This window comes from Lynx canadensis, chromosome B1 (assembly GCF_007474595.2).
Source record: "Lynx canadensis isolate LIC74 chromosome B1, mLynCan4.pri.v2, whole genome shotgun sequence".
Classification (NCBI taxonomy): Eukaryota; Metazoa; Chordata; class Mammalia; order Carnivora; family Felidae; genus Lynx; species Lynx canadensis.
This window is the reverse complement of record NC_044306.2, coordinates 117,265,495-117,291,890: the sequence shown is the minus strand read 5'-3', so window position 1 is coordinate 117,291,890 and position 26,396 is coordinate 117,265,495. Positions and strand designations below refer to the sequence as shown.

The following is a 26,396-nucleotide window of genomic DNA, read 5'->3' as shown; positions in this document are numbered from 1 at the left end:
TGGAAAATCAAAATAAAAATTGCCCTTTTACGTGTCTAGCATTATTTTACCATGGGTGTCCACGTTAAACTGATTTGGAAGTGGTATTTAGAACAAGAATCGTAAACTTAAATGTGTTTTCTAATGTTTTTTCCCCAACACATTTTTGCCTGTCTTCTAGCTGGGCAAAGAACTGCTCTAGCCGGAAAAGGAGCATTCGTACCTATGTGAGGACTGTGTTGCTGTTCACAAGGACAGACACTAAACTGTTAGATGGTAGAGAATCCATCAGAGGACCCAATAACGCTTGATTGAGTATAAACCATTCATAAATACCTTCTCACTTCACGTTTACATTTCTTTATAGTCGTCTAAAGACTAAGATATCCCTTTTCTAAAAAACAAAATCTACTTCAACTGAAAAAAGAAATGATTACAGTAACATGAAAGTAGATTTCATGTCTTTGTGAGAAATGTATCGTGTTTTCGTACTATCATTTGGATGTGTTTATAAGATGGACAATGCCCCGAAGGCTGTAGGCTGAACATTGAATTGAGATGGTGTTTATATAATACCATAATGACAATGACCTATATAATGACAATTGACGACTTGATTTTCATTTTTACTGAGTTACCTGTTAAATTAGCTAATTATAAATTAGTTAATTACCTGTTATCTCTCTTGAACTGAGTTGCATTTTATTAGAAAAGTTGAGCTAATCTTAGTTAGCATTGCATATTTAGCATGGAACCTTTAGAATTAGGTGAATTCATGTTTAATACCATGTGGCAGTGATGCTGGAATCCTCCAACATTGTATACCTCAGTGGGATGTTTTATGTTCCTAGAAAAATTTAGTGGGAGATTGAGAAAGGCAATTGGATGTTTTAGTTAAGACTGGCATTTAGCATGAGTAATCTGGAAAATTACCTCAATCTTCCACTTTTCCTTGGCCACTGGAAAAATTTCCAGATAATCTACATGAGGTAAAGTTTTATATTTGTCTTTTAATTTTTAATTTTTATTCTTTTTTTAATATATGAAATTTATTGTCAAATTGGTTTCCATACAACACGCAGTGCTCATCCCAAAAGATGCCCTCCTCAATACCCATCACCTACCCTACCCTCCCTCCCACCCCTCATCAACCCTCAGTTTGTTCTCAGTTTTTAAGAGTCTCTTATGCTTTGGCTCTCTCCCACTCTAACCTCTTTGTTTTTTTGTTTTGTTTTTTTCCCCTTCCCCTCCCCCATGGTCTTCTGTTAAGTTTCTCAGGATCCACATAAGAGTGAAAACATATGGTATCTGTCTTTCTCTGTATGGCTTATTTCACTTAGCATCACACTCTCCAGTTCCATCCACGTTGCTACAAAGGGCCATATTTCATTCTTTCTCATTGCCAAATAGTACTCCATTGTGTATATAAACCACAATTTCTTTATCCATTCATCAGTTGATGGACATTTAGGCTCTTTCCATAATTTGGCTATTGTTGAGAGTGCTGCTATAAACATTGGGGTACAAGTGCCCCTATGCATCAGTACTCCTGTATCCCTTGGGTAAATCCCTAGCAGTGCTACTGCTGGGTCATAGGGTAGGTCTATTTTTAATTTTCTGAGGAACCTCCACACTGTTTTCCAGAGTGGCTGCACCAATTTGCATTCCCACCAACAGTGCAAGAGGGTTCCCGTTTCTCCACATCCTCTCCAGCATCTATAGTCTCCTGATTTGTTCATTTTGGCCACTCTGACTGGCGTGAGGTGATATCTGAGTGTGGTTTTGATTTGTATTTCCCTGATGAGCGATGTTGAGCATCTTTTGTCTTTTAATTTTTGAAATGCATTAAAGGTCTTCCTCAGATGATAACAGAGCTGGTTCACTTCTTAATCTTCTTGATCCCTGGGGGAGTAAGGTCTTTCCGTCCCTCTGTTTTCTACTGTCTTTAGACTGTTGGATAATTGAGGCCTTTTTGTCTTCATTGTTGATTCAGTGTCAAGTTAAAAAAAAGTCATATAATTTGTCCTCTGCCTCTCTGAGTCAGCCAGTCACACTCTTTCCAGGTGCCCTGACGTGCTCCATGGCAAACTGTCAGTATGGCTGTGATGTTGTCAAAGGACAGATACGGTGCCAGTGCCCCTCTCCTGGCCTACAGCTGGCTCCTGATGGGAGGACCTGTATGGGTGAGTTGTAAAATCAAGCGTCTCTGTCAGCAGCCTCTCTAGGATAAAAGGACAAAGGGAAAGGTGATGGAGTAAGGAAATGAGGCAGTTACCTACATCAGGCAATTAGCTATCCTTCAGAAGATAGCACGTGTCTCAGGAGAGGACCTCTCTCTATGAATGGAGAATGGACACCTTATTTCCCTAAAAATGAGGGACGGGGGGAAGCTTCGGGCAGAGGAAACCACATGTGCAAAGACTTTGAAGTTTAAGAGAGCACAATATTCAGGAAAGGCAAAGGAGCTCAGTGTTTCTAGAATGTTAAGAAGGAATGAGTGATAAAGCTGAATAGGTAGGCAGGGATAGGTTATATGTGCTGTGCTAAAGAGTTAGATTTTTTTCTTGTAAATTAGGAAAACAGTATAGGATTGTGGTTAACCGTCTGGGTTTTGATTTCAAACCTAGCTCTGCTGTGTGCTTGATATGTAGCCTTAGGCAAGAGACTTCCTTTCTTCGAGCTTGAATCTCCTCATCTTTAAAATGGGAGTAATGCCATGTAGAACCATTATAAGGATTGAATGGGATTATATATGCGAAGAGCTGAGCAGAGTACCTAGCATGTAATGCGCTCTCAATGAATAGAAGTATTGAGTGATTCCAGAGAGATTTATTAAGTACTTTCTATATTTCAGGCCCTGTGCCAAGTGTTAGGATATATAGTAGGGGACACAGCAGACAAGATTTTGGTCCTCACAAAGCTGATAATCTAATGGGAAGACAGAAAAGAAACAAATATCCAACAAAATTACAAACAATACTAAATGTTAATATGAGGTTTTAAAACCATAAAAGGTCTATTTTAGAAAATAATGGTAGAAATGATGCAGAGCACTGCACTGGAAGAAGAGAGGCTGACCTGTGTGAGGTTTAGAAAGAAAGAAGGCCAATGTGGCTTCAGTACAGAGTGAGCATGAGGGGCAGTGGCTTGTGTTACAGCTGGTGAGGTACATAAGGACTACATAGTTATTGCAGGGTGATCACAGACATTGTGAGGAATGAGGATTTAACTTAAGCAAGTGGAAACAGTTGAGGAGTCTTAAGCATGGTAATATCCCAATTTTATGTTTTAATAAAAGATTTTGACAGTTGAGAGGGAGTGCTCTGGAGGGGGTAAGATTGGCAGGGAAAACACTGGTTCCGAGGCTCTTGCAACAGTCTAACCGAGAAGATTGCAGCTTGGACTAGGATAGAGGTAGTGGGTGAAGAGAAGACTAGATGAGTTCCGATCACTTTTCAGAGGTAGAATTAACTGGGCCTGATGATTTGAGGTTATGGGAAATAGGGTTGTCAAGGATGCTTCCTGTTTCCAGTTGGAACAACTAGTGGATACAGGTGCAATCTCTGCTGAGCTATGGTGCGAGAGCAGGACAGCTTTGGTCAGGAGGATGCATGGAAATTTGGAGGTGTGGAATTTATGGTGCCTGTCAGGGCAACGAGCTGGATAACACTTATGATGAGCCACTCTGTTCCAGGCAGCTGTGTGCGGACATTTATTTTAAAATCGATCGCATCTGAACATGGCGATGCTGCTCCTCTGAGACGCAATTGATTTATGTTTCTAGATGTTGATGAATGTGCCACCGGGAGAGTGTCCTGCCCTAGATTTAGGCAGTGTGTCAACACTTTTGGGAGCTACATCTGCAAGTGTCATAAAGGCTTCGACCTCATGTACATTGCAGGCAAATACCAATGTCACGGTAATGAGCCCTGACCGTCATTTTGTTTTGTTTCTTCCTGTGGTGCGGAAAGCTTTCTTAACTGGGGTGGTGATTGGGATGTTAGATGCAGGGGAGGGTACCGGCCTTACATTAAGCAGAAGTCCAGTTCAACCACTGGTACTCCCGTGTATCTGCTGATTTTACATGGACCTTTCAAAAAAATTTTTTTGGAGATTCTATATAGTTTTGCTGCCATCATACTCCTCTCCCGGATAAACTCCCTTCTTTTCCCACTTCCCGATGCAGATATAGATGAATGTTCCCTTGGTCAGTATCAGTGCAGCCGCTTCGCTCGATGTTACAACTTGCACGGGTCCTACAAGTGTAAATGTAAAGATGGATACCAGGGCGATGGACTGAGTTGTGTGTGTAAGTAGTGCTTATCTCCCACCTTTAAATTCTAGCAGGATATATGGAATTGTACAAAGGCAGTTATTGGGGAAGATGAGGAACTAGATTAATTATCAAGAAAATATAATTTTTATAGCTAATAATATAGTCTATTTTCTGCAATCAAATCACTTTACTCAGGTATTTAAAAAAATTAATGACTCAGTAATACATTCCTTTTTTTTTAATGTTTATTTATTTTGAGAGAGAGAGAGAGAGAGAACAGGAGCAGAGGAGGGGTCAGAGAGAGGAGAGAGAGAATCCCAAGCAGGCTCTGCACTGTCAGTACAGAATCACAATGGGGTTTGATCCCATGAACCATGAGATCATGACCTGAGCTGAAATCAAGAGTCAGACACTTAACTGACTGAGCCACCCAGGCACCCCAATGCAGTAATACATTCTAATCTTAAAAGCATTCAATTCCTGGGCTAAAACTTCTCAATAGCCTCTGTTTGGCTGGCAAGAAATTATGGAGCTCTCTCTGAAAATCAGATATTGTTATAATCAGAAATAAAAGTTTGTCATTAACATTAGATTATGACAGGGAGAAAATATGAATATATTCTACGTCTTTTGTTCCTCTGTTTTATGTCTCCAAATTCTATTAAAAAATCATTCTGATATTTATTTACTCTAGATTTAGAACTGTTTTTGCTTTTTAAATTCTTACAAGTTCTGCTTGGAGTATGGCTATGTTAGTTGATAAACATGAAAAAAATAACCCCTAAGATGCAAGTTTTACAAATCAAAGACCATAATCTTGTATATAGTTCATGTGACAATAGATAATTTTTAAGTTTTTGGAGTAAAATATTTACTGAAAATCATGAGCCATAAAATCATGGGGATTAAGGGATTTTTGAAGGGTCATGTAGTCATACTCCCAGCCTGGAATGAGTGTATCATTCCAGGAAGATTAACTATTAATTCCTTTTGGTGAAGATAAGCACACAAAAAAAAGATTCCACAGATAATCACAGTGACCTCTGAATTTTTTTAAGTGATAGTATAAATTAGTAAGGAGGAAAGCAAACCAAGTTTAAAAATATACAGAACATTTAATGAAAACATTTTGCATGAAAACAGATGAACATATGGGAAGGGGTAGGAAGAGAAGAGAGGAAAACTAACCACAAGAGATTCTTAGTAATAGAGAATAAACTGAAGGTTGACGGAGGGAAGTGGGTGGGGGAATGGGCTAGATGGGTGATGGGTACCAAGGAGGGCACTTGTGATGAGCTCTGGGTGTCATATGTAAGTGTTGAATCACTTAAATCTACTCCTGAAACCAGTATTGCCCTGTATGTTAACTAAAATTTAAATAAAAATAAAGGAAGGAAGGAAGGAAGGAAGGAAAGAAGGAGGGAAAGAAGGAAGAAAATGTTTTGCATGAGTTGAATTTATATAGAGTATGGAAAAGTATTAGTCTTTAGACAGTTTGAAACACGATTTTATTATATGGGTGTGCTATAGGGACACTTAACATAGACTCTCAACATACATTTCTCATATTTTAAAAAACTTAGAATGTTTCTGCATTTAAAAAAATCTCAGTGATGTCTATTTCCATTTTACAGAGACTTGAAATTCTTTGTGTTTTAAATAATACATATCCCTTACAGAAATACCAATATAACTTCTGCATATATCTGCAGGATGGATATATGTGTGTATGAATACATATGTATATATCAAATACATATACACACAGTTGTTATTTGGAAAACAGTATGACTTACAGTAAGGGAATATTCTAAATGTGAAAAGTAAGCCTAGTTGGCATTAGATATTCTAATGTGTTTTTCACAATTTGATTCCACAAGTGACCTTTTTTTTTTAATGTTTATTTATTTTGAAAGAGAGAGAGCACACATGTGAGAGAAGCGGGGGGAGGGGCAGAGAGCGAGAATCCCAAGCAGGCTCTGCTCTGTCAGTTCAGAGCCCGACATGGGGCTTGAACTCACAAAGTGTGCGATCATGACTTGAGTTGAAATCAAGAGTCAGACGTTTAAGCAACTGAGCCACCCAGGCGCCCCTCCACAACTAAGCTTTTAGAGAGAGATGGTCACACACTAATTTAAATTCTTCGACTCTTTCAGATATTCCAAAAGTCATGATTGAGCCATCAGGTCCAATTCATGTACCAAAGGGAAATGGTACTATTTCAAAGGGTGACGGAGGACACAGTAATTGGATTCCTGATGTTGGAAGTACTAGGTGGCCTCTGAAGACACCATATATTCCTCCTGCTACCAACAGACCCACTTTTAAGCCAACAATAAGACCTACACCAGAGCCAACACCGCAGCCAACCCCACCGCCATCCACAGAATTCGGAACATCACCAATAACAACCCCGGAAAGACCCAGCACCAGACTAACAACTGTACTGCCAGTTGCCACTACATCTCCAAGATGGATTACAGTTGACAACAGGATACAGACAGATCCTCAGAAGCCCAGAGGAGATGTGTTCAGTAAGTCATATAAATGTTAGCACATATTGGGTTTTTTTCCAGTTTTATTGAACTATAATTGACATACAGTGCTATATAAGTTTAAGGAATACAGTGTAATGGCTTGACTTACATAGATCGTGAAATGATTACCACAGTAAGTTTAACATCCATCATCTCATATAGGTACATAAGAAAAAAATTTTTCTGTGATGAGAACTCTTAGGATTTATTTTCATAACAACTTTCATATAAATCCAATAGCAGTGTTAACTGTAGTCATAACATTGTACATTATATCCCTAGTACTTATTGATCTTATAACTGGAGGTTTGTACCTTTTGACCACTTTCCTCCAGTTCTCCCCCCCTACCCACCACACCTGGTAACCACAAATCTGATCATTTTTTGTAAGTTTTTTTTTTTAAGATTCTAAGTATAATATGTGAGGTCATATAGTATTTGTCTTTCTCTGACCTGATTTAGCATAATGCCTCAAGGTGCATCCATATTGTCTCACATGGCAAGATTTTCTCATTTTTTAAAGGCTGAATTGTATATATATTCCATTGTGTATTTATACCACACCTTCTTTATCCATCCATCCATTGATAGACACTGAGGTTGTTTCCATGTTGTGGCTATTGCAAATAATGCTGCTGTGAACATGGGGGTGGAGATATCTCTTTGACATGGTGTTTTCATTTTCTTTGGATAAATACCCAGAAGTGGAATTGCTGGATCATATGGTAATTCTAGTTTTAATTTTTTGAGGAACCTCCGTACTGTTTTCCATGGGGGCTGCACCAATTTACAGTCCCACCAACAGTGCCCCAAGGGCTCTCTTTTCTCCACCTCTTTGCCAGCATTTGTTATCTCTTGTCTTTTTTGATGGTGGCCATTCTAACAGGCACAAGGTGGTATCTCATGGAGGTTTTAACTTGCATTTCCCTGATAATTATGGACGTTGATTCTCTTTTCATTTGGCATTGCCCATGTGTGTGTCCTTTTTGGAAAAATGTCTATTCACAACCTATGCCCATTTTTATTTGCATCATTTGGGGTTTTTTCCTGTTGAGTTGTATGAGTTCCCTGTATATTTTAGATATTAACCCCTTACCAGATACATTGTTTGCAAGTATTTTTCTCCAGTCCGTAGTTTGTCTTCACTTTGTTGATGGTCTTTTTTTGCTGTGCAGAAGCTTTTCAATTTGATGTAGTCCCACTTGTTTTTTATTTTATTGCTTGTGCTTTAGGTGTCATATCCAATAAAATCATTGCCAAGACCCGTGTCAAGGAACTTTTTCCTATGTTTTCTTCTAAGAGTTTCATAGTTTCAGGCCTTAAATTCAAGTATTTAATCAATTTTGAGTTAATTTGTGTGTGTTGTATAAGATAAGGGTCCAGTTTCATTCTTTTGCATGTGAACATCCAATTTTCCCAGCACCATTTGTCGAAAAGACTCTTTTCTCCATTGAGTATTCTTGGTTCCCTTGTCAAATATTAGTTGTTCACATATGCTTCAGTTTATTCCTGCACTGTTGATTTTGTTCTATTGGTCTGTACATCTGTTTTTATGCCAACACCACACTGTTTTGATGACTGCAGCTTTATAGTATAGCTTGAAATCAGGCAGAGTGATGCCTCCTGCTTTGTTCTTCTTTCTTAGGATTGCCTTGGCTACTCAGGGGCTTTTGTATTAAGCACGTTTTTAATCAGCCCTTTATAATGACATTTCAATCATAGGCCATGCCTTGAATAAGAATGAAACTTATAAAAAGAATTAGCTGTACAAAATATAAGTCATGTGTCCTTATTGTTAAATGTTATAAAGAACTGTATAAAAGGCAATCAGCTGGGTAACTAACAATGTGTGTAGCAATGAAGGGAATATCATGAAGTCATGTAGTGGGTCATAGCTCCTATCCAGTGTGAGAACTCTCCTAACATGTTCAGATCTCCTCAAAAACTCTGAGATGGGAAGCTTGCTATATCAGTGCCATTTAACTTTTAATCTAATCGTTCATTTAATCAGTGAACATTTTTGAGTGTGTTTTAGAATCCCAGGCCCTGTATTAGGCATTGGATTTACAAAGATAAAACAGAAAATGTATAATCTTGTTGAGAAAAGATGGTCACCCTGAGGATAACTGGGGTAGTGTGTCGGTGAGAGAGATTTGTGTAGCACTTTATGGAAATAGAAGGGGCACCTAATCAAATATTTATTGAGGGCGTATTTGGGGTGAGGAGGGCTTCCTGAGTGAAAAGGGGCAAAGAGCGTGAGAAAAGGGAGGCACTGCAGTTCATGTAGACAGCACACCAAAGGCAAAGGAGTAAGAAGCAGCCTAGCATAGGCAATAAAGTGCCAGTAAACCAGAGGGTTGGGTCCAGGATTGAGGAGAATCCCCTTCTGCTACCCCTTCTGTTCGCTGTGACTGGTGGTTGGATCTGGAATCTTTCTCCCAGATTTTCAGGGGTAAGTGGGTAAAGGATGGTGTCACCCATGAAGATAGAGGCTACAGGTAAAGCCACAAGTTCTGAAGAAGGAAGAGGTTGCCTTATGACCAGACCAAAATGTGCCATTTTACCACTTGGAAATATTCACCCTGTATTTATCCATTTGTCACGTTTCACTGTGCTTATTCTTAGCCACCTTTGTGTTCACTCCTCCTGTCTCCTCTTCTCCTCTCCCGGTACTAGTTTCTTCTTTTCCTTTTCCCATTCCTCCATGATGGAACCAGATCTTGCTCCCTTATAGTGAATACTTTTGCAGTTTACCAGGTGAAAAGAATACTGGCATTTATGATCTTTTTAAAAGAGAAGACATTTCTCTTTGCTTGTGTGTGACTCTCAAATTTTCCTTCTAGGTCATTGTCCATTTAAAGAGAGATTGAAATTCTCTAATTCTGATGTAGTTGTAATTGTGTGTGTTTTGGGCAATAAATATAATTTTTAGAGGAATCAGATGGTAGATCTAATATGCACATATCTTTTACTTGAAAATAATATATTTGTAATTTTTCTACTCTTTCCCTTTCTCTTGCCCTCCTTTCTTCTTTTTCTTTCTTTGTCTCTGCAGTATCTCTATTTTACTCCTCTACATTGTTTTGTTTTCATCTCTTTGAGATCATACAGTGGGCTCTTTATTCGTGGGTGCTTAAAGTACATATAGTACTTCTATTATTCTGTTGCCTTAACGTAGGGTCGTAAAAACTTGGCTACGTAATATATAAAGACATTGTAATAACATAGATATCAACATCTTTCTGAGCCTTTAATTTTTTCTCTTTTTATTTTTTTTTAATTTTTTTTAATGTTTATTTATTTTTGAGACAGAGAGAGACAGAGCATGAATGGGGGAGGGGCAGAGAGAGAGGGAGACACAGAATCGGAAGCAGGCTCCAGGCTCTGAGCCATCAGCCCAGAGCCTGACGCGGGGCTCGAACTCACGAACTGTGAGATCGTGACCTGAGCTGAAGTCGGACGCTCAACCGACTGAGCCACCCAGGCGCCCCTTTTTCTCTTTTTAAAAAGTATGTCTTTCTTTCCATTATTCCTCTCTGTATCAACACACATGTGAATTAAAAATAAGCAATCCAATCGAGTTCACCGATCGAATTTAGCAGGATAAAATTAGGGAGACATGGGTTCTGATGATGTTTGAGAGCACTCGTTCTAAGAGAGTGTGGTCTTAAAGACATGCCCTGGAAAAGAATTACTTTGATCGGATGCCAAGGTGGTTGCATTCCACAGATAGCATTGCTGCCTCTAGACACTATTGCCCCAAATTAGATTTCACCCTCATTTCATCTTCAGCTATAGCTGCTGGTTACCGTTAGCATGTAGGAGGGTATTTTGGACACTTCTTAATTTGCTCTCTTGTGATTATAGCATATTTTCTGAAAAAGGGGAGGATTCTAAGTTTTTAACTCAGGGCAAACAACTAGTGTTTATTCACTGTGAAAACAGAGAGGAACCTTAGCACTGTTTTAGTTCAACACCATCTCTTCGTTGAATATTTTCTTTACATCTGGCAAAATAATTTCTTGAAACCATCCTTATTCTCTCCACGGATCTGAGAATAGAATTTGGCTCTTCTCATTTCATAAATTGTCAGGTGATATTATTTACAACTGCTGTTAGGCAATCTCCAAACAGCCCTATACTTCAATTGTATTTTTCTTTACATTGAAAGATATATATTTGTTTAATGGAAAAGGTTGTTTAACAGAGCTTTTCTTTATTCTGTGTGTGTGTGTGTGTGTGTGTGTGTGTGTGTGTGTGTGTCTTTTCTCCCCCTGAGAAAAGACTAAAGATATTTTAAAAGGAAATCAAGGGAAAAAAAAATTATAATGCAAATACATCTGTAGCCCAACTTTTCCCCCAGCTCTAGATTTGTATATCCACCTGCCTAACCTTTCCAGTTGGACAGAAATACATGTGTCAAATTCCGCACATCTACTTGTTTCTGATCGTCAGCCCAAATACATTCTACCCATGGTCTTTCTCACTCAGGAGATGTCACCTCCATCCTACTAGTTGCTAAGACCGAAGAACTTAGAATCATCTTAAATTACTCTTTGTATCCCCACATTCAATCTGTATGGTAATGCTGTTAGCCTTACCTTCAAATACTATCTAAAGTGGGACCACCTCTCACCATCTCCAGCACGCCCACCCTGACCCAAGCCATTCTTCCCCTGGAGTACAGGTCTGAATTCCTTCATCTAGATGATTTGTGGAATACAGATTTTTTTACATTTTAAAGAAGTAATAAGGTACATATGTATACCAAGGCAGGTTAATGTTTCTACAGTGAAACATAGGAATATTTACACTAATTTGGCTACCAAAGACAGTTTGCTTAAGTGTAGGTTACTTTTGCCACCTGATGAGTTACAGAAACAGTCTGTGGATTTCAGCTTTATGGGTGAGAAAGCATGGACCTACACCACCGGAGCCTTCCAACAGGTCTCCTTGCTTCTACCCTGGTCCCTCCATGGTCTCTTCTCAACCCAGCACCTAGAGGGATCTTTTATCTTTACTTTTTTTTTTAATGTTTGTTTATTTTTGAGAGAGAGAGAAAGAGAAAGAGAAAGAGAGTATGAGTAGGGAAAGGGCAGAGAGAGTAGGAGACAGAGGATCCAAAGCAGGCTCTATGCTGACAGCAGAGAGCCCTATACAGGGCTCAGACTTAACAAACCACACGATCATGACCTGAACCACTTAACTGAATGAGCCACCCTTGGTACCTTGCTAGAGGGATCTTTTAAAATATAAATGATGCGGCACCTGGATGGCTCAGTCTGTTAAGCGGTTAAGCATCCGACTTTGGCTCAGGTCATGATCTCACAGTCTGTGAGTTCAAGCCCCACGTCAGGATCTGTGCTCACAGCTCAGAGCCTGGAGCCTGCTTTGGATTCTGTGTTTTCCTCTCTCTCTGTCCCTACCCCACTCATGTTCTGTCTCTCTCTCTCTCTGTCTCTCAAAAATAAATAAACATTTAAAAAATTTAAATATAAATGAGATGTCATTCAAAGCTCTGCATCAGCAAGCAATTGGTTCCATAAGACCATAAGTCCTCCCAGTGTGTCACAGAGTCCTAGAGGCTCTCATCTCCTCAACTGTGCCCTCATTGACTCCACTTGTGCCTCCTCACTGATCCTCAGACTGGAGAACTTTTGCTGCAACCAATCCCTCTCCCTAGAACACTCTTCCCCTAGCTCTCAGCTTGGCTTACTTTCTCACCTCTTCACGCAGGTATCAGCTTATCAGTGAGGCCACCCTGACCCCTATATTCAATTGTGACCTCTACCAACCACCACCAGCATAGCTTTCTACTGTTTTTCTCTTTTTAGTAGCATTTATCACCTTCTACTATACCATATTATTTACTTATTTATCATGTCTATTGTATCTCCCTACTAGAATACAAACTTTTTGAGGACAGGGATCTTTGTCTGTTTTGTTCATTGGTGTATCTCAAGAACCTAGAATGATGCCTGGCACATAATTGACACTTGAACACCATTTGTGGAACAAAGGAATGAATTGATCACTGATAGCATTTTAACATAAAATAATCATTGTGCGCTATCCATACAAAAGCTAGTTTAGTGTAACAACACGTTTAATCTGTATTTATGAATTAAAACATTGTTTCTTTCCTTTCTCTCTCTCTCTCTCTCTCTCTCTTTTTTTTTTTTTTTTTTTTTTTTTTTTACCGTGGTGCTTCCACCATTTTTCCCTCTCTTTCTTCCCTCCCTTCATCCTTTCATTTTAGAGATTGGTATTCTATTCAGTGGAATATTAAACCTGAAAATTGAATGTTAATGAGAAGAAAGATGATGTCAGTTTTGGGGATAATGACTCAAAGCCTATATTTCCTAGCTTCTGAGACTTGCTCAAATAATTTTTGCTTTATACCTTTATTATTTGAAAGTTGGCCTGTGAGAGGGCACACACATTTTTTAAAAACAACATTTCTTGTAGATATAAACAAAATACCGTTGAAGCTGGAATTTTTGTCCTGTTACTACTCCTAGAAAGAAAGAGGTTCAAAACAGAAAAAGAAAAATTTTAACTTCAAATAAGCAATCGGGATGGAAGAATTATAGCCATTTCACATTTTAATTTGGGGCCTAAAATCTTTCATGTAGATGAATATCAGTTATTTACTCAAGAGTGATATCCTTAGGAGGCTTAAAACAAATCATCCCCCTTACATTCAAAATCTCTAATGGTAACTAAAGTCTCTCACAGTAACCCGCCTTACTGTTGGGATATTCTCTCTTTAATATAAATTCTTGAAATTACAGTTTACACCACTTCAGTATTGTCAGGTAATTATGGCTGATGGACACAGCTGGTCAATGTCTCCAGACCCCATACTCCATGTAGTAAAAGAACACGCTCAGGAAATTACTCAGCTGTTTCTTTTTTGGGCTCAGTAATTTCTGTTTCACAAACCTTTTCTTAGAAATATTGTTTTTCAACCCACTTTTAGTCTTTTTGGGTTGCCCTTTGAACCTTCTTTCTCAAATATGTCTCAAACTATGGGGTCCAAAGATAGTCAGATCTGACCCAATATTGATTGCAAGGAGAGTTTCTTTAACCATATTTTTCTAATCTAAATCATTTCCCTCTGTTGCCAAGTATGTTATTGTGCAGATTATGGGCAGCTGTTTTATCCCCAGATGTTTTATCCCTCAAAAATAGTCACACGATGCCTGGGACATAGTAGGCACTCAAAAATATTTATTGAGTGGAATGAAATAAAATTTTATGTTGTAGTCAACTTTTTTCAATCTGTGTTATTCTTCAAATGCTTGAACTAGCTAAATTTAACTTGTTGGTTCTGATAGTTTGTCTCCAGATGATCAAAGTTGATTTCAGATTATGGTCTCTCTGTTACCCTGATACACCTTACTATAGTCATTGAAAACAAACATTGTCTAGAAAACTCTAATATACCTCTTTTTGAGTATGATGTAGGGAAATAGTGAAAAGGCATTGATTGAAAGGAAATAGGAAACAAGATTGAGACGTGAAATTGAGGAGTTTTTAACTACTGCTAAGGAGAATATACATTGAATCAGAAGATCTGATTTCGATTCTTACCTCAATTATTTATGAGTTAGACACCTTTGGACAAATTACTGTACATTATCTCTCATCTGCATAGTTTCTGAGACCAATGGGTTTATCTTTGACTCTGGAAGAGCCTGGTGGAGGTTGGGGAGAGGGTTGGGGAGACAGTAAGATGCTGGGCAGACTGAGAGCAAGAAAAGCAGATTTAATTGGTGGGACACCTGTTTGGACCCAGAGATATGCTGCAGGGAATTGCTAGAAAGTTGGAGACCTAGCACCAAAGACAAAAATCTGGTATCAGAGCAGGTAGGAGCTATCCCAAAGCAAAAGATAAATAAAATAAATAAAAACTCTATGTAGAACCTGAAGTAAAGGAACTTAGGGGGAAACGCATTCTAGTCTAGTAATACAGTGAATTATTATGCAACAGTGTTTTTTTTTTTTTTTTGAGAAATATTTAATGCCTTGGGAAAATGCTGATGTTGTAAAAAGCTTAAGTGAAAAGAATATACAGAAGTGTACATATCATTTGACCCCAATTAGGTATAAAATACATGTCTGCATATGTCTGGATGAATATAAAAGTTTGGAAGAAAAACAAATTAGTAATTGTGAATCTATCCAGTTTATGATATTTGGGGTAACTTTCCTTGTGTTTTTAAAAATATTTTAAAAAGTATACATACATACATATGTATACATACGTACGTATACATACGTATGTATACGTACGTACGTATACATAGATATGTATACGTACGTGTGTATACATACGTATGTATACATACATGTATATATACACACACATACACATACACACACACATATGAGTATATGAATGAGTGTGTGCACATGCCTGCCTGGGAGGATGAGAGGAAGAGGGAGAGAGAAAGAATTTTAAGCAGGCTCAAGCCCATCAGGAGCCTGGGGTGGGGGTTGGGGGCCTCTATCTCCTGAGTGGTAAGATCATGACCTGAGCCAACATCAAGAGTGGGACTCTTAACCAGCTGAGCAACCCAGGCACACTTTTCCGTGTCTTTTTGTTGTCCTTAGTGATGTTTCATCGTCCCATTCCCACTGCTGTTGGTCGCTGTAATGTATTCCCAGAGTGATTCCTTCAGAGAGGTGTCAGTGGTCATAGAATCCACTCTCCCCAGCAAGAGAGTGAGTTGTGTGTTTTGGAAAAATACCCCATGGGATTCTCATTTTCAATCATATAATTTTATTTAGAACATCCTGGTTTTTAAAGATGCATTAAACATTTTATTCTATTTTTAACCTTTCAGAATTGTCTTTATAATTGAGTGTGTCAGATATGTCCAGTTTTAGCTAGAAAGCTCGGATTACCACAAGGAATATAATACCAGTTGGACCAGGAAGCAAATTTTTTTTTTCAAAGTGTTGTCAGAAGCTCCTTGGAACCGGAGTAACCTAGGGTGCTTATTTAAGATGTAGATTCCTAATCCTCACCACACATTGGCTAAATCAGACTTTCTAAGGAAGTACTTCTCTGTCCTTAATGTGTATATAAGTCACATGGAACTTGGTTAAAGTGAAAACTTGGGTTTATTGGGTCTAGGGGAGGACCTGAGATTCTGCATTTTTAACAAGTTTGCAGGTAATGCTGTTGATCTGCTGACCACACTGAATAACAGGGCTCTCTAAGCCTTAATGGTAGCTCCAGCCAGTGGAACCAAGACAGAATTAGCCAGATGTGGAATGTTTCAAATATAGCAATTGTGCCTAAAATGTAGCATGTAGCATCTGGGCCACATAAAGAAGGAAAATGTCGCAGAATAAAGATTACAGAATATAATGTAATGTGTATCAGTTGCTCTTATGAGTGGCCTTATCAGAGAGCCAGACTCATTGTTTCTACGTTATCCTAGACCATGAGAATGTGTTGAAATTCCAAGTACCATGCAGTAAGAAGAAAATTGTTTCCATTTTCTTGATTGCTGTTTTGCTGCCTGCTGTGTACCATTTCCTTCTCTTCCTTCTGTGGGTTTTTACAGAGTCTGTGGCTGGTGCCATCGCATTGTTCTTAGTTATGAAAATAGGATCTCTCTTCTGATTCTATGTGGTAATGAGTAAAAAGATTGTTTCTGCTGAGGGGCGAAAAGGTCTTCAAACTAGTTTGCTGTCTGGTAAACAGCAAGGCCCACAGAGACCCTGAGAAGATGCCTGACATCTCCCTGAGGATTAAATTCCTGCTAGTGTTTTGAAGGAATGAGTTGTCACTGCTTACTGGTCAGGATTTGGGGCTGTGAATTCTGAAAGTTTTCAAGATTTTTGATTTATATTTTAATTTGATTTTATGGTGGCTGGTAAAGAAGAAATAGTTCTCTCTGGAAGGGACAAAATGAATTCTTGGTGAACGTGACCAAAGTCAGAAATCAAAAAATGCTAAGTTGTATATACAGTTGCCTGTAGTGTTGTAATGAAAAGTATTGTGTTCAGCCACTCTGTGATTTGGGACATATCACTAAATCTTCCCATGCCTTTGTTTCCTCACCTATAAATGGGGACAATAATAGTATCTACCTCATTGAGAAAATTAGATGACAGGGTGCATATAAAACTCATACCATAGTGCTTGGCATATAATAAGAACTCAATACATAATTGCTCTTACTACTTCTGTTGATGTTGTTGAATTCAGTTATATGATAATAATACCATTTACTTAATTCATAAAAATACAGCCCTATTTTCTGTTCCAGTTCTGAGTCTGTATTTTTCTGAAGCCTTTTATTATGGTTCGTTATAATTTTAATACTATTTTTGGCTAACTGGATCATTTTGAACCAAGTTGGCTTGCAAGTGAGAGCTATTAGGTGAGTAGAGAAAATACAAAAGGAAAGCTGCTACTTTGCATATCCTTTACTTTTTACCAAGTAATTGGAATATTCTGTTTTATTTAGGTGTTGATAGTGACCAGGTGAACAGTTGTGATGTCAAAAGAGAGACAGGATCACCTCGACTTCCTAGCTGTGCATATAGTGACAACAGCCTTTTGAGAGATGAGTCTGTCTGGGTGGGAAACAGGTGTCGTGTCTGATACATACCAAAAATAAAAGCTTTTTTTTTTTCCTCTAAAGTGATTTCTTTGGCCTGAGGGCATTGACACTTGTCCCGCAGAGCAGGTGGGATTCTGCACCTCCCTGGGTGTTCGTGCTGTGCTCAGTGCCAGCAGCCCTATCGGGTAGTCTGCTCACCCACCGGGTAACCTGATCAACCACTGGGTGGTCTTCTCACTCATTGGGTGGCCTGCTCACCCACTGCTGGGTCTGTTCACTGCCTGCTCTGGAGTGTTCCTGACAGGGCTACGCTTTATGGCTTCCTTGGCTCAGAAGAGGGAAAGAGAACAGAACCTGTCATGCTTTCTCTTGCTCGGGAAAAGTTGTGTTATCATCCTTGTGGTCATACTTAGAAAAGAACAATCTTTTAAATACTCTGTTCTCCCTGGATTGCACCAGGCAGTGCTTTGAGGTGTTCTGAAACTGTTGGAGAAATAGGTGAGGCATGTAAATTGGGCTCCTTGATGAATGCTGTCGCTGTGTCCATGTTCCACTTTCATGAGAGATTTAATTTTTCCCAGTTCTGCTCTTTACTGTCATCCCAAAGGGCTGTCTTTTGAACATTTTAGATTCTTCCTATGGATGAAAGCTTTGGCAGACAAGGGCTTATTTCTGTGAATCCCAGAAACTCTTTTCTTTTTGCTAGTGATCAGTTATATGGCTAAGAATTTTCTCTAAAGTGGTTAAGGAAATTTCAGAAACTCCTCTCCAGTCCTTTTATTTGCTTCTTTCTGGTTATTTAAAGCTATAATGTGTATGTTCTTCATCTGGAGAGAGAAAGAAAGGGGGCGGGCAGGGGGGAGAGAGGCAGGAGACTGCCTCATAAAACCCCCGTCACTCATCTCCACTCTGTAGTCTCTAAAAATCCCCTAGGTTTTGCCTCCAGAATGAGACTTCAGAGTATTAGGAGAGTGAGGCTCCTGGGGGGATCAATAGTTTAAGCATCCAACTTCAGCTCAGGCCATGATCTCACGGTTCCTGAGTTCGAGCCGCGTGTCAAGCTCTGTGCTGACAGCTCAGAGCCTGGAGCCTGTTTCGGATTCTGTGTGTCGTCTCTCTCTGCCCCTGTCCTAGTCACACTCTGTTTCTCACTATGTCAAAAATCAATAAACCTTAAAAACGAAAAAGAATATTAGGAAAGTTACAGATGTACCATTGTCTTCCAATGAACCAAACCCGTCACCACAGAAAGAATTTAAGACCGTGTTATCTTCAATCTTTTTGTCCCGCAACAAATGCCAGAACTGGCCTGGGTAATGTCATGGTAGCCACCATTGTACAGAAATGGAATTTGCAAACCTACCTTTAATAAATAGTGCTTACATTTTGCTATAGTTCACTCTTTGGAAGAAGTCTGGCAGTGGGAGGTGTGTATGATAATATTTACATTTACTTCACTGTGTTTACTTTTCATTTTTTTGGGGGGTAACAGTATACTTGACTATTTGGGAAACCTCATTTATGAGTGCAAGTTATACATTAATGTCATATTCCTTGGGAAAATATATTTAATAGAAAGTGCCGGGCCAAAGTATCTTTTAAGAGATTTCCTGCTTATTTGTGTGGCCGATTCTTCTCACGGGCTCCTGGGCTCTCCAGCCATTGTGAAAGAGTACTAGGTCGCTGGGCACAACCCAGCCACGTATTTATCCAGCTGTCTGTGTGCTTCACTACCTGGACACCCCCTTTGTTTCAGTTCATGCCGACGATTGTAAGAAGCACCGAGCAACTGATATTTTTTGGTGAAAAAACATTGGTCAATGGAAGGGAAAAATTTAGGAAATGAGTCTTTTACAGAATATATGAACATTCTTGGGGTGCCTGGGTGGCCCAGTTGGTTAAGTGGCCAACTTTGGCTCAGTTCATGATCTCATGGTTCGTGGGTTTGAGCCCTATGTCGGGCTCTCTGCTGACAACTCAGAGCCTGGAGCCTCCTTCAGATTCTGTGTCTCCCTCTCTGTCCCTCCCTCTCTGCCCCTCTCCCCCCCTTCTCCCTCCCTCCCTCCCTCCCTCCCTTTTTCCCTCTTTCCCTCTTTCCCTCTCAAATATAAATTAAAACATTAAAAAAAATTTAAAAAAAGGATTTCTGTTATGGAAGAAAAAAAGTACGTAAAACATTGAAAGAAAAGAGAATTCTGTGAGAGCACACATATAGACCCCTACCCCATAGCGACTACATGTCTGTTACTTGTATTTTGATTGCTCAAAGAGGACTTTCAATAGAGTCTTGGTACCTATATTAAATGTGAGGCTATGAAATTGAAATATATCTGTGAATTTAAACATGTTCTTTGCTTCAAGAGAATTATTTTAATCAAGGAAGAAAATGTTAATTAAAATAAATGATAAATAACCTTGCCTAAAAATAAAAGTATAACCAGGATAGACACTTATACATGATTTTTCTAATTATTTTTCGCTGCTTTGTGTTTTAGCTAATAGTCGATCTAAATATGTAATATATTTTATAAAAACAAATACGTATCTGATACTTTCTAGTTGGACCATTAATTTTTAGAATTAAAATGGTATAATTTTAGAGATTAAAAAAAGGATAGGAGAAATGCTAACAATACAATTCTGCTACCCTCTGTCCATCCATCCTCCATCTATTCTATGCACTCTTTAACGTAATCAGTCAAGAAACGCAACCCTCTGAGTACAAGACACTGGGCTAAGAACTTGTTGTAAAGCAATGAGCATATTCTTGCCCTCATGGGATCTACATCCTGGAGGTGAAGACAGACATCTAACAGTTTCCCCAGGTACTGAATGCTTTAAAGGAGAATAGAGGAAGCTGTGTGAGGACGTGGGGCTGGCTAAGCTCTCCTGGGAAGGACAGATGGGTGAAAATCTCTTGAGAGGTGATGCTCGCACTGTGACACACAGGATGCATTACTGTGAGCGAGTGCCCCAGGGAGTGAAAGGGTGTGGAACTAAAACATCCTTCTAGTTCTAGAACTCACAGGTAGGAAAGCAGGGTGTGGGAGGAAGGGCACCAAATGCAGCTAGAGATGCAGTGCCTTTTAAAGCCCTGTAAAAATTTCGGACCTTATTCTGGTGGAAGCTGGAAGCCTTTGGAAGATTTTAGATCAGGTACACCATTCTGGCTGTAGCATGGAGAATGAGTGGGAGGGACATGAAAGTGGACGTGAGAGAGCAAATATGATCAAAATTAACATAAACTAAAGAATGTTCATATAACTCTTTTTTTTTTAATTTTTTTAAATATTTATTTATTTTTGAGAGAGAAAGACAGCATGAGCAGGGGAGGGACAGAGAGAGGGAGACACAGAATCTGAAGCAGGCTCCAGGCTCCGAGCTGTCAGCACAGAGCCCAACGCGGAGCTTGAACCTACAAACCCTGAAATCATGACCTGAGCTGAAGTCAGATGCTTAACCTACTGAGCCACCCAGGTGCCCCCAGAAATCATTTCTTTTTATAAACAATTCTTTACAATAAAAGAAGCCAAGAATATACAGTGGACAAATGGCAGTCTCTTCAAAAACATGGTATTGGGTGATGGCCAGTTTTCCTTATATTAGTTATATATTTCCTTATATTAGTTTCAGGTGTACAACACAATGAGTAGATACTTGAATGCGTGTTGAAATGATGACCACTATAAATCTAGTTAGCACCCATCATAATACTTTATTACAGAATCTTTTCTTGTGATGAGAACTTTTAAGATTTTCTCTGTTAGCAACTTTCAGATATGCAGTGCAGTGTTTTTAATTGTAGTCACCATGCTTTACATTACATCTCAAGAGTTACTTATTTTATAACTGGACATTTATAACTTTGGAGCTCTTTCACCCATTCACCTGTTTTTGGCAACCACCAATCCGTCCAATACGTTGTCTGTATCTATGAGCTTGTTTTTGTTTTTAAGATTCCACATTTGAGTGAGAGCATGTGGTATTTGTTTTACTCTGACTCAGTTCACTTACCATAATGCCTTCAGGGTCTTTCCATGTTGTCACAAGTGGCAAGACTTCATTCCTTTTTATAGCTGATTATTACTCTGTGCGTATATATGCCATCTCTTCATCCATTCAGTAGTCAGTGGACACTGAGGTTGTTTCCAGGTCTTGGCTGTTGTGAATAATGCTACAGCGAGCATGAGAATGCTTATATCTTTTTGAATTACTGTTTTTATTTTCTTCAGATAGATACTCAGAAGTGGAATTGCTGGATCATATGGTGTTTCTAGTTTTAATTTTTGGGGGAACCTCCCTAGTGACCACACCAGTTTGCATTCTCATTACCATTGCACAAAGGTTCCCTTTTCTCCACATCTCTGTCAACACTTGTTATTTCTTGTCTCTTTGATTACAGCCATTCTAACAGGTGTGAGGTTTTTATTTGCATTTCCCTGTTGATCGATGATATTGAGCACCTTTTAATGTAACTGCTGGCCCCTGTATGTCTTTGGAAAAACATTGATTCAGATCTTCTGCTCATTTTGTAATTGAATTTTTTTTCTTTTGCTATTGAATTGTCTGAGTTCTTTATATATTTTGGGTATTAACTTCTTATTGGATATGATTTGCAAATATTTTCTCCTATTTAGTAGCTGGCCTTTTCATTTTGGTGGTGGTTTTCTTTGCTGTGCAGAAGGTTTTTAGTTTGATAGCGTCCTGCTTGCTTATTTTTGCTTTTGGAGTCAAAAAAAAAAAAAAAAATCACTGCCAAGACCAGTGCCAAGGAACTTACTGCCTGTATTTTCTTCTAGGAGTTTTATGGTTGCAGATCTTACATTCAAGTCTTTAATCCATGATGAGTTCATTTTTGTGTATAATGTAAAATAGGGATCCAGTTTCATTCTTTTACTTGTGGCCATCCAGTTTGCCCAATACCATGTTTTTGAAGAGACTGCCATTTGTCCACTGTATATTCTTGGCTTCTTTCATTGTAAATTAATTGGCCATATGTGCTTGGGAGGGCGTGTTTTGTCTCTCTTATTTTCTAGTCTGTTTTTTGTTTGCTTTTTTTTTCTTGTACATAGTTAAGATCATACTGCTTGAGTGATTTTGTCCCACAACTTATTTCACCTAGTGTTGTCACATAAAGTGTAAAATACCAGGTAGCAGGGTAGTGAACCTTCTCTTGACTCTTAGCAATCCATATGTGTATGTGTCAGGAAGGAGAAATAGTTTAACAGTTTGGCAGAGTTACAGAGAAGAGCACACACAATTGTGAGAACTAATAGCCGCGGAGCGTTTAGGTCTCTGAATTCCTTGGACTATTTCCCAGTGACCTGCACTGAAGGTGTGCTTGGTCACCTGCTGAAGTTACTGTTTTTGGCACTTGGTTTCCAAGAACTATTAATGAGACATCTGGCATTAATGGAACATTAATGAACCATCCAAACGCGTGATCTCCTCCCTTCCTTTCTCCTCAGCCTCATCCCAAGTCACATTCCCCCACTTCTCAGCATCCTCCAGACGCCATGAACTCCTTTCTCTGGATATTCTGAGCGCCTTCTTTGTAACTGTTGTCTGAAACACTCCCTCTTCCCCCACACCACCACTTTGCTTTTTGCTTGGAAGTTTCCGTATTCTTTCCTTCTTGGTGTAAATGGTGCTTCCTTAGAGAGGATCCCCTTGATCTCTATTTATGACCAGTTTATTATTGAGAGTGGATGTAACCCTCATTATTTAATGCATGCATTAAATCATTTAAGAACACTTCTAATAATATATTTTTAAGAAAGATATTTGCAAGCTGTGTTCACACAGTGTTATATCAGGGATGGAAGTGATACCCACTAAATAAGCATGAGGTGTTTAAGTACATTTGTAATACAGAGGTTTCTTTTCTTTTTTTTTTAAGGTTTATTTTTGAGAGAGAGAGAGAGCAAGTAGGGGAGGAGCAGAGAGAGAGAGAGAGAGAATCCATCCCAAGCAGGCTTCATGCTGTCAGCACAGGAGCCCATACAGGGCTAGGACCCATGAACTGTGAGATCGTGATCTGAGCTGAAATCGAGAGTCAAGAGTCAGATGTTTAACCAGGTGCCCTATCAATACAGAGGTTTCTAAGAACACACCTTGCCAGTGCCATAGAGAACAGCTTTATCTAGGGCAAACTGCATTGAATGCAGTGACACCCATCCTATAAAGAATGAAGTGATGGAAGGAATTGAGTACCTGATCCAAAGACTATCATCAATAAAACAATCAACAGAGTAAACACACACACACACACACACACACACACACACACACACAAAAGAATGAATTGATGAATTCACTTAGAAACATCTATATTATAAGAAAGCTAATTGCAAGCTTCCTATGACAGGTGTTATATCAGTGACTAGAAGTTATCCCCATGTTGTAATATATGTATTACAGTTTTAAGATCACATGTAATAAAGAAGCTTCTAAGAACACCAAAAATAGGCCCCTTGTGCCAGGAAACCTTTGTACCAGCCTCCCCCTCTACACCAAGACTCTATTTACCATTTGAGTGTCCTTCATCTAGGAAAAAAAGGGGGATGACAAACAGCCACAAAGCAGTCCCATAATACGGTATTAGAAGATTTGAGCTATTCCAGTCCAGAGATGAGTTGTGTAAGTTACAACAAGAGACAAAAAATGATTGTTCTATAGAATTTTTTACACTTTCTCTATATAATGAGAAACGAAGCATAATTGCTTACAACTTTATAATATTTCTAGTAAATAAGAGGCAATCTCCCTCTTAGAGGCCCAAAGGAAGAAAGGAAAGCTATAAAATGGATATTGTTGCTGTTAGTCCTTTGGCTATGAAAGAGGGTGGCTCGTAGGGGAGAGAGAGACAGAGAGGGGAGAAGGAGCAGGAGCGTCGGTTGAGTGTCTGACTTCAGCTCAGGTCATGATCTCACGGTCTGTGAGTTCAAGCCCTGCGTTGGGCTCTGTGCTGACAGCTCAGAGCCTGGAGCCTGCTTTGGATTCTGTGTCTCCCCCTCTCTCTGCCCCTCTCCGACTCACACACTGTCTCACTCTCTCAAAAATAAATAAATGTTTAAAAAAAAAAAAAACTTAAGAGGATAGCCAGTTACCTCAGCCCAGGGCACCTGCGATCAGGTTATATCCCTAGAGCTGGTCTATGGACTGGCTTCTCTCCCATCCCTTTCAGGCTGGGTATATGTGAGTGTGTGTGTGGAGAGGAGATGGGTATCCGCTGTTTGGACTTTTGAAACAAAAAGGGAAAAACTTGAAAAGCAGTAAGCAAAATAAAAACCATCAGTGTGAATATTATGGGATTGTTACTTAATTAAAAAAAATTCTTGCTAAAAATAATAGGAACATTGTTGAAAAAGAACCCTTCTGACTAATGTCTGTTCCTTGGTGTTCTACATCTTTTACTCCCTGCCTTATAAAAATATAGTTAATGAATTTAAGTTCTGGCATAGAAAAGGGAGTATGCCCTGGTCTTTGGCCAGGAATTCCCCTCCACCAACATTCCCACATACCCCCTCCATCCCCACCCCAGTTATTCTTCATGACTTCTTCTGGTGGTTTTCCTTTGCAGCCCTCATCAGAATTTAGAATTGCAGTGTGGATTTAGCTACATGTTTAATGTTGGCCTGTCTAGCTAGAATGCAGTCTCCCTGAGGGCCAGGTCCTTGTCGGTCTTGTTCACCCTATTGCCTGTCCCCTTGGCTACCATGGTTCTTGGCATATGGGGGACAAATGTATATTGAATAATAACTAATGCTTTAAATGACTCTGTTTTTTAAAAATGGATTCTTCAGCTCTGGCCCAGTTGGTTCACTTGAGGAAAAGGGTTGACAAAATGTGAGTCTCTGATAAGATTTTCACATTCATTCAGTAAACACTTATTGAGGGCCTGTCTCCAGGTCACGCCCTGGAAATGCCATATGAATAGGACGTGACTGATGCCATCCTGGACCTCAGAACCTAGAGGGACAGACGTGCATATATGTGAAGAACTACAGTACTCTATGGAAGGTTGTAATAGAGATGCGAACACGAGTCTTTGCGGGGTACAAAAGGAAAGAATTTGATTTGCCTGGGGCATGAACATTTTTACCCAGACAGGGATGTTTGCATTGGGTCTTTGCAGGAAGAGGGGGAAGTTTGGCAGGTCAACTAGTAGGAACAAGAGGATCCCAAGCTGGGGATGGAGTCAGAGATATGAAAACGAATGGTGTGTTTGGACAGTGATGTGTGTTTTAGGGGGTGAGGTGTGAATCCTTTCCCAGGGCGTTTGGATCTGATCTTTAAGGAGCCAGGGAACCTAGAGATGGTAAGAATTGTGGATGGAGTTCGGCCGCGGGCAGCATTCACTGGAGACGAGTTGATGCTGTGGCTAGAAAATCAAACCATTCACTGCAGTTGCAGGCAGTTTCCACTAAAAAACAGCCTTAATTAAGAGTTCATAATGTATCTTTTCATAGAAACAAATTCTAGAATTTGACAGAGGTGAATATTTTGCCAGAAACGGGTAGCTCTTTTAAAATGTATTCTTCAGGCAAAGACTTTCTAATTTTTTTATGTTGACTTTTAGAAACACTTGAAAAACATTTTCAAAAATTGTACTCCAATAAGTGTTATAGTAGAAGTGCCTGTAGAACAAACTGCGTGAATCTTAACGTGACATGTAATATTTTTAATTAAATATTTTGGATTCTTCGGATGAATGAAATGCCTAGGTCTTCTCCCCCTACGCTGTGATTAAAGGCATGCCCCTTTATCAATACCTCCCCAAACCAAACCAAACTTCTCTCTCTTGCAGTTCCACGGCAGCCTTCAAATGACTTGTTTGAAATATTTGAAATTGAAAGAGGAGTCAGTGCAGACGATGAAGCGAAGGATGATCCAGGTAGATACTTACGTTTTAGTAGTGTTACAATGACATTTTAGTGTCTCCTTCCATTTCATGAAAATGGCTTTTAAATGGTAGATTATTTAGTTATGTCTGGGGAAAAAACATACTTTATTTTT

The 26,396-nt window shown here is 39.2% G+C and overlaps 1 protein-coding gene across 4 annotated transcripts in view; it reads left to right on the top strand.

Annotated features, from left to right (window-relative positions):
* The window catches only part of NPNT (nephronectin), an 83,206-nt gene that overhangs the window by 43,183 nt on the left and 13,627 nt on the right, over nt 1–26,396 (top strand). For all 4 annotated transcript variants that reach the window (XM_030313321.2, XM_030313319.1, XM_030313318.1 and 1 more), the window contains 5 exons: nt 2,043–2,162; nt 3,764–3,898; nt 4,166–4,288; nt 6,412–6,789; nt 26,188–26,274. In XM_030313321.2, coding sequence (XP_030169181.1) covers nt 2,043–2,162; nt 3,764–3,898; nt 4,166–4,288; nt 6,412–6,789; nt 26,188–26,274 — 843 coding nt within the window. The remainder of the gene's footprint in view (nt 1–2,042; nt 2,163–3,763; nt 3,899–4,165; nt 4,289–6,411; nt 6,790–26,187; nt 26,275–26,396) is intronic.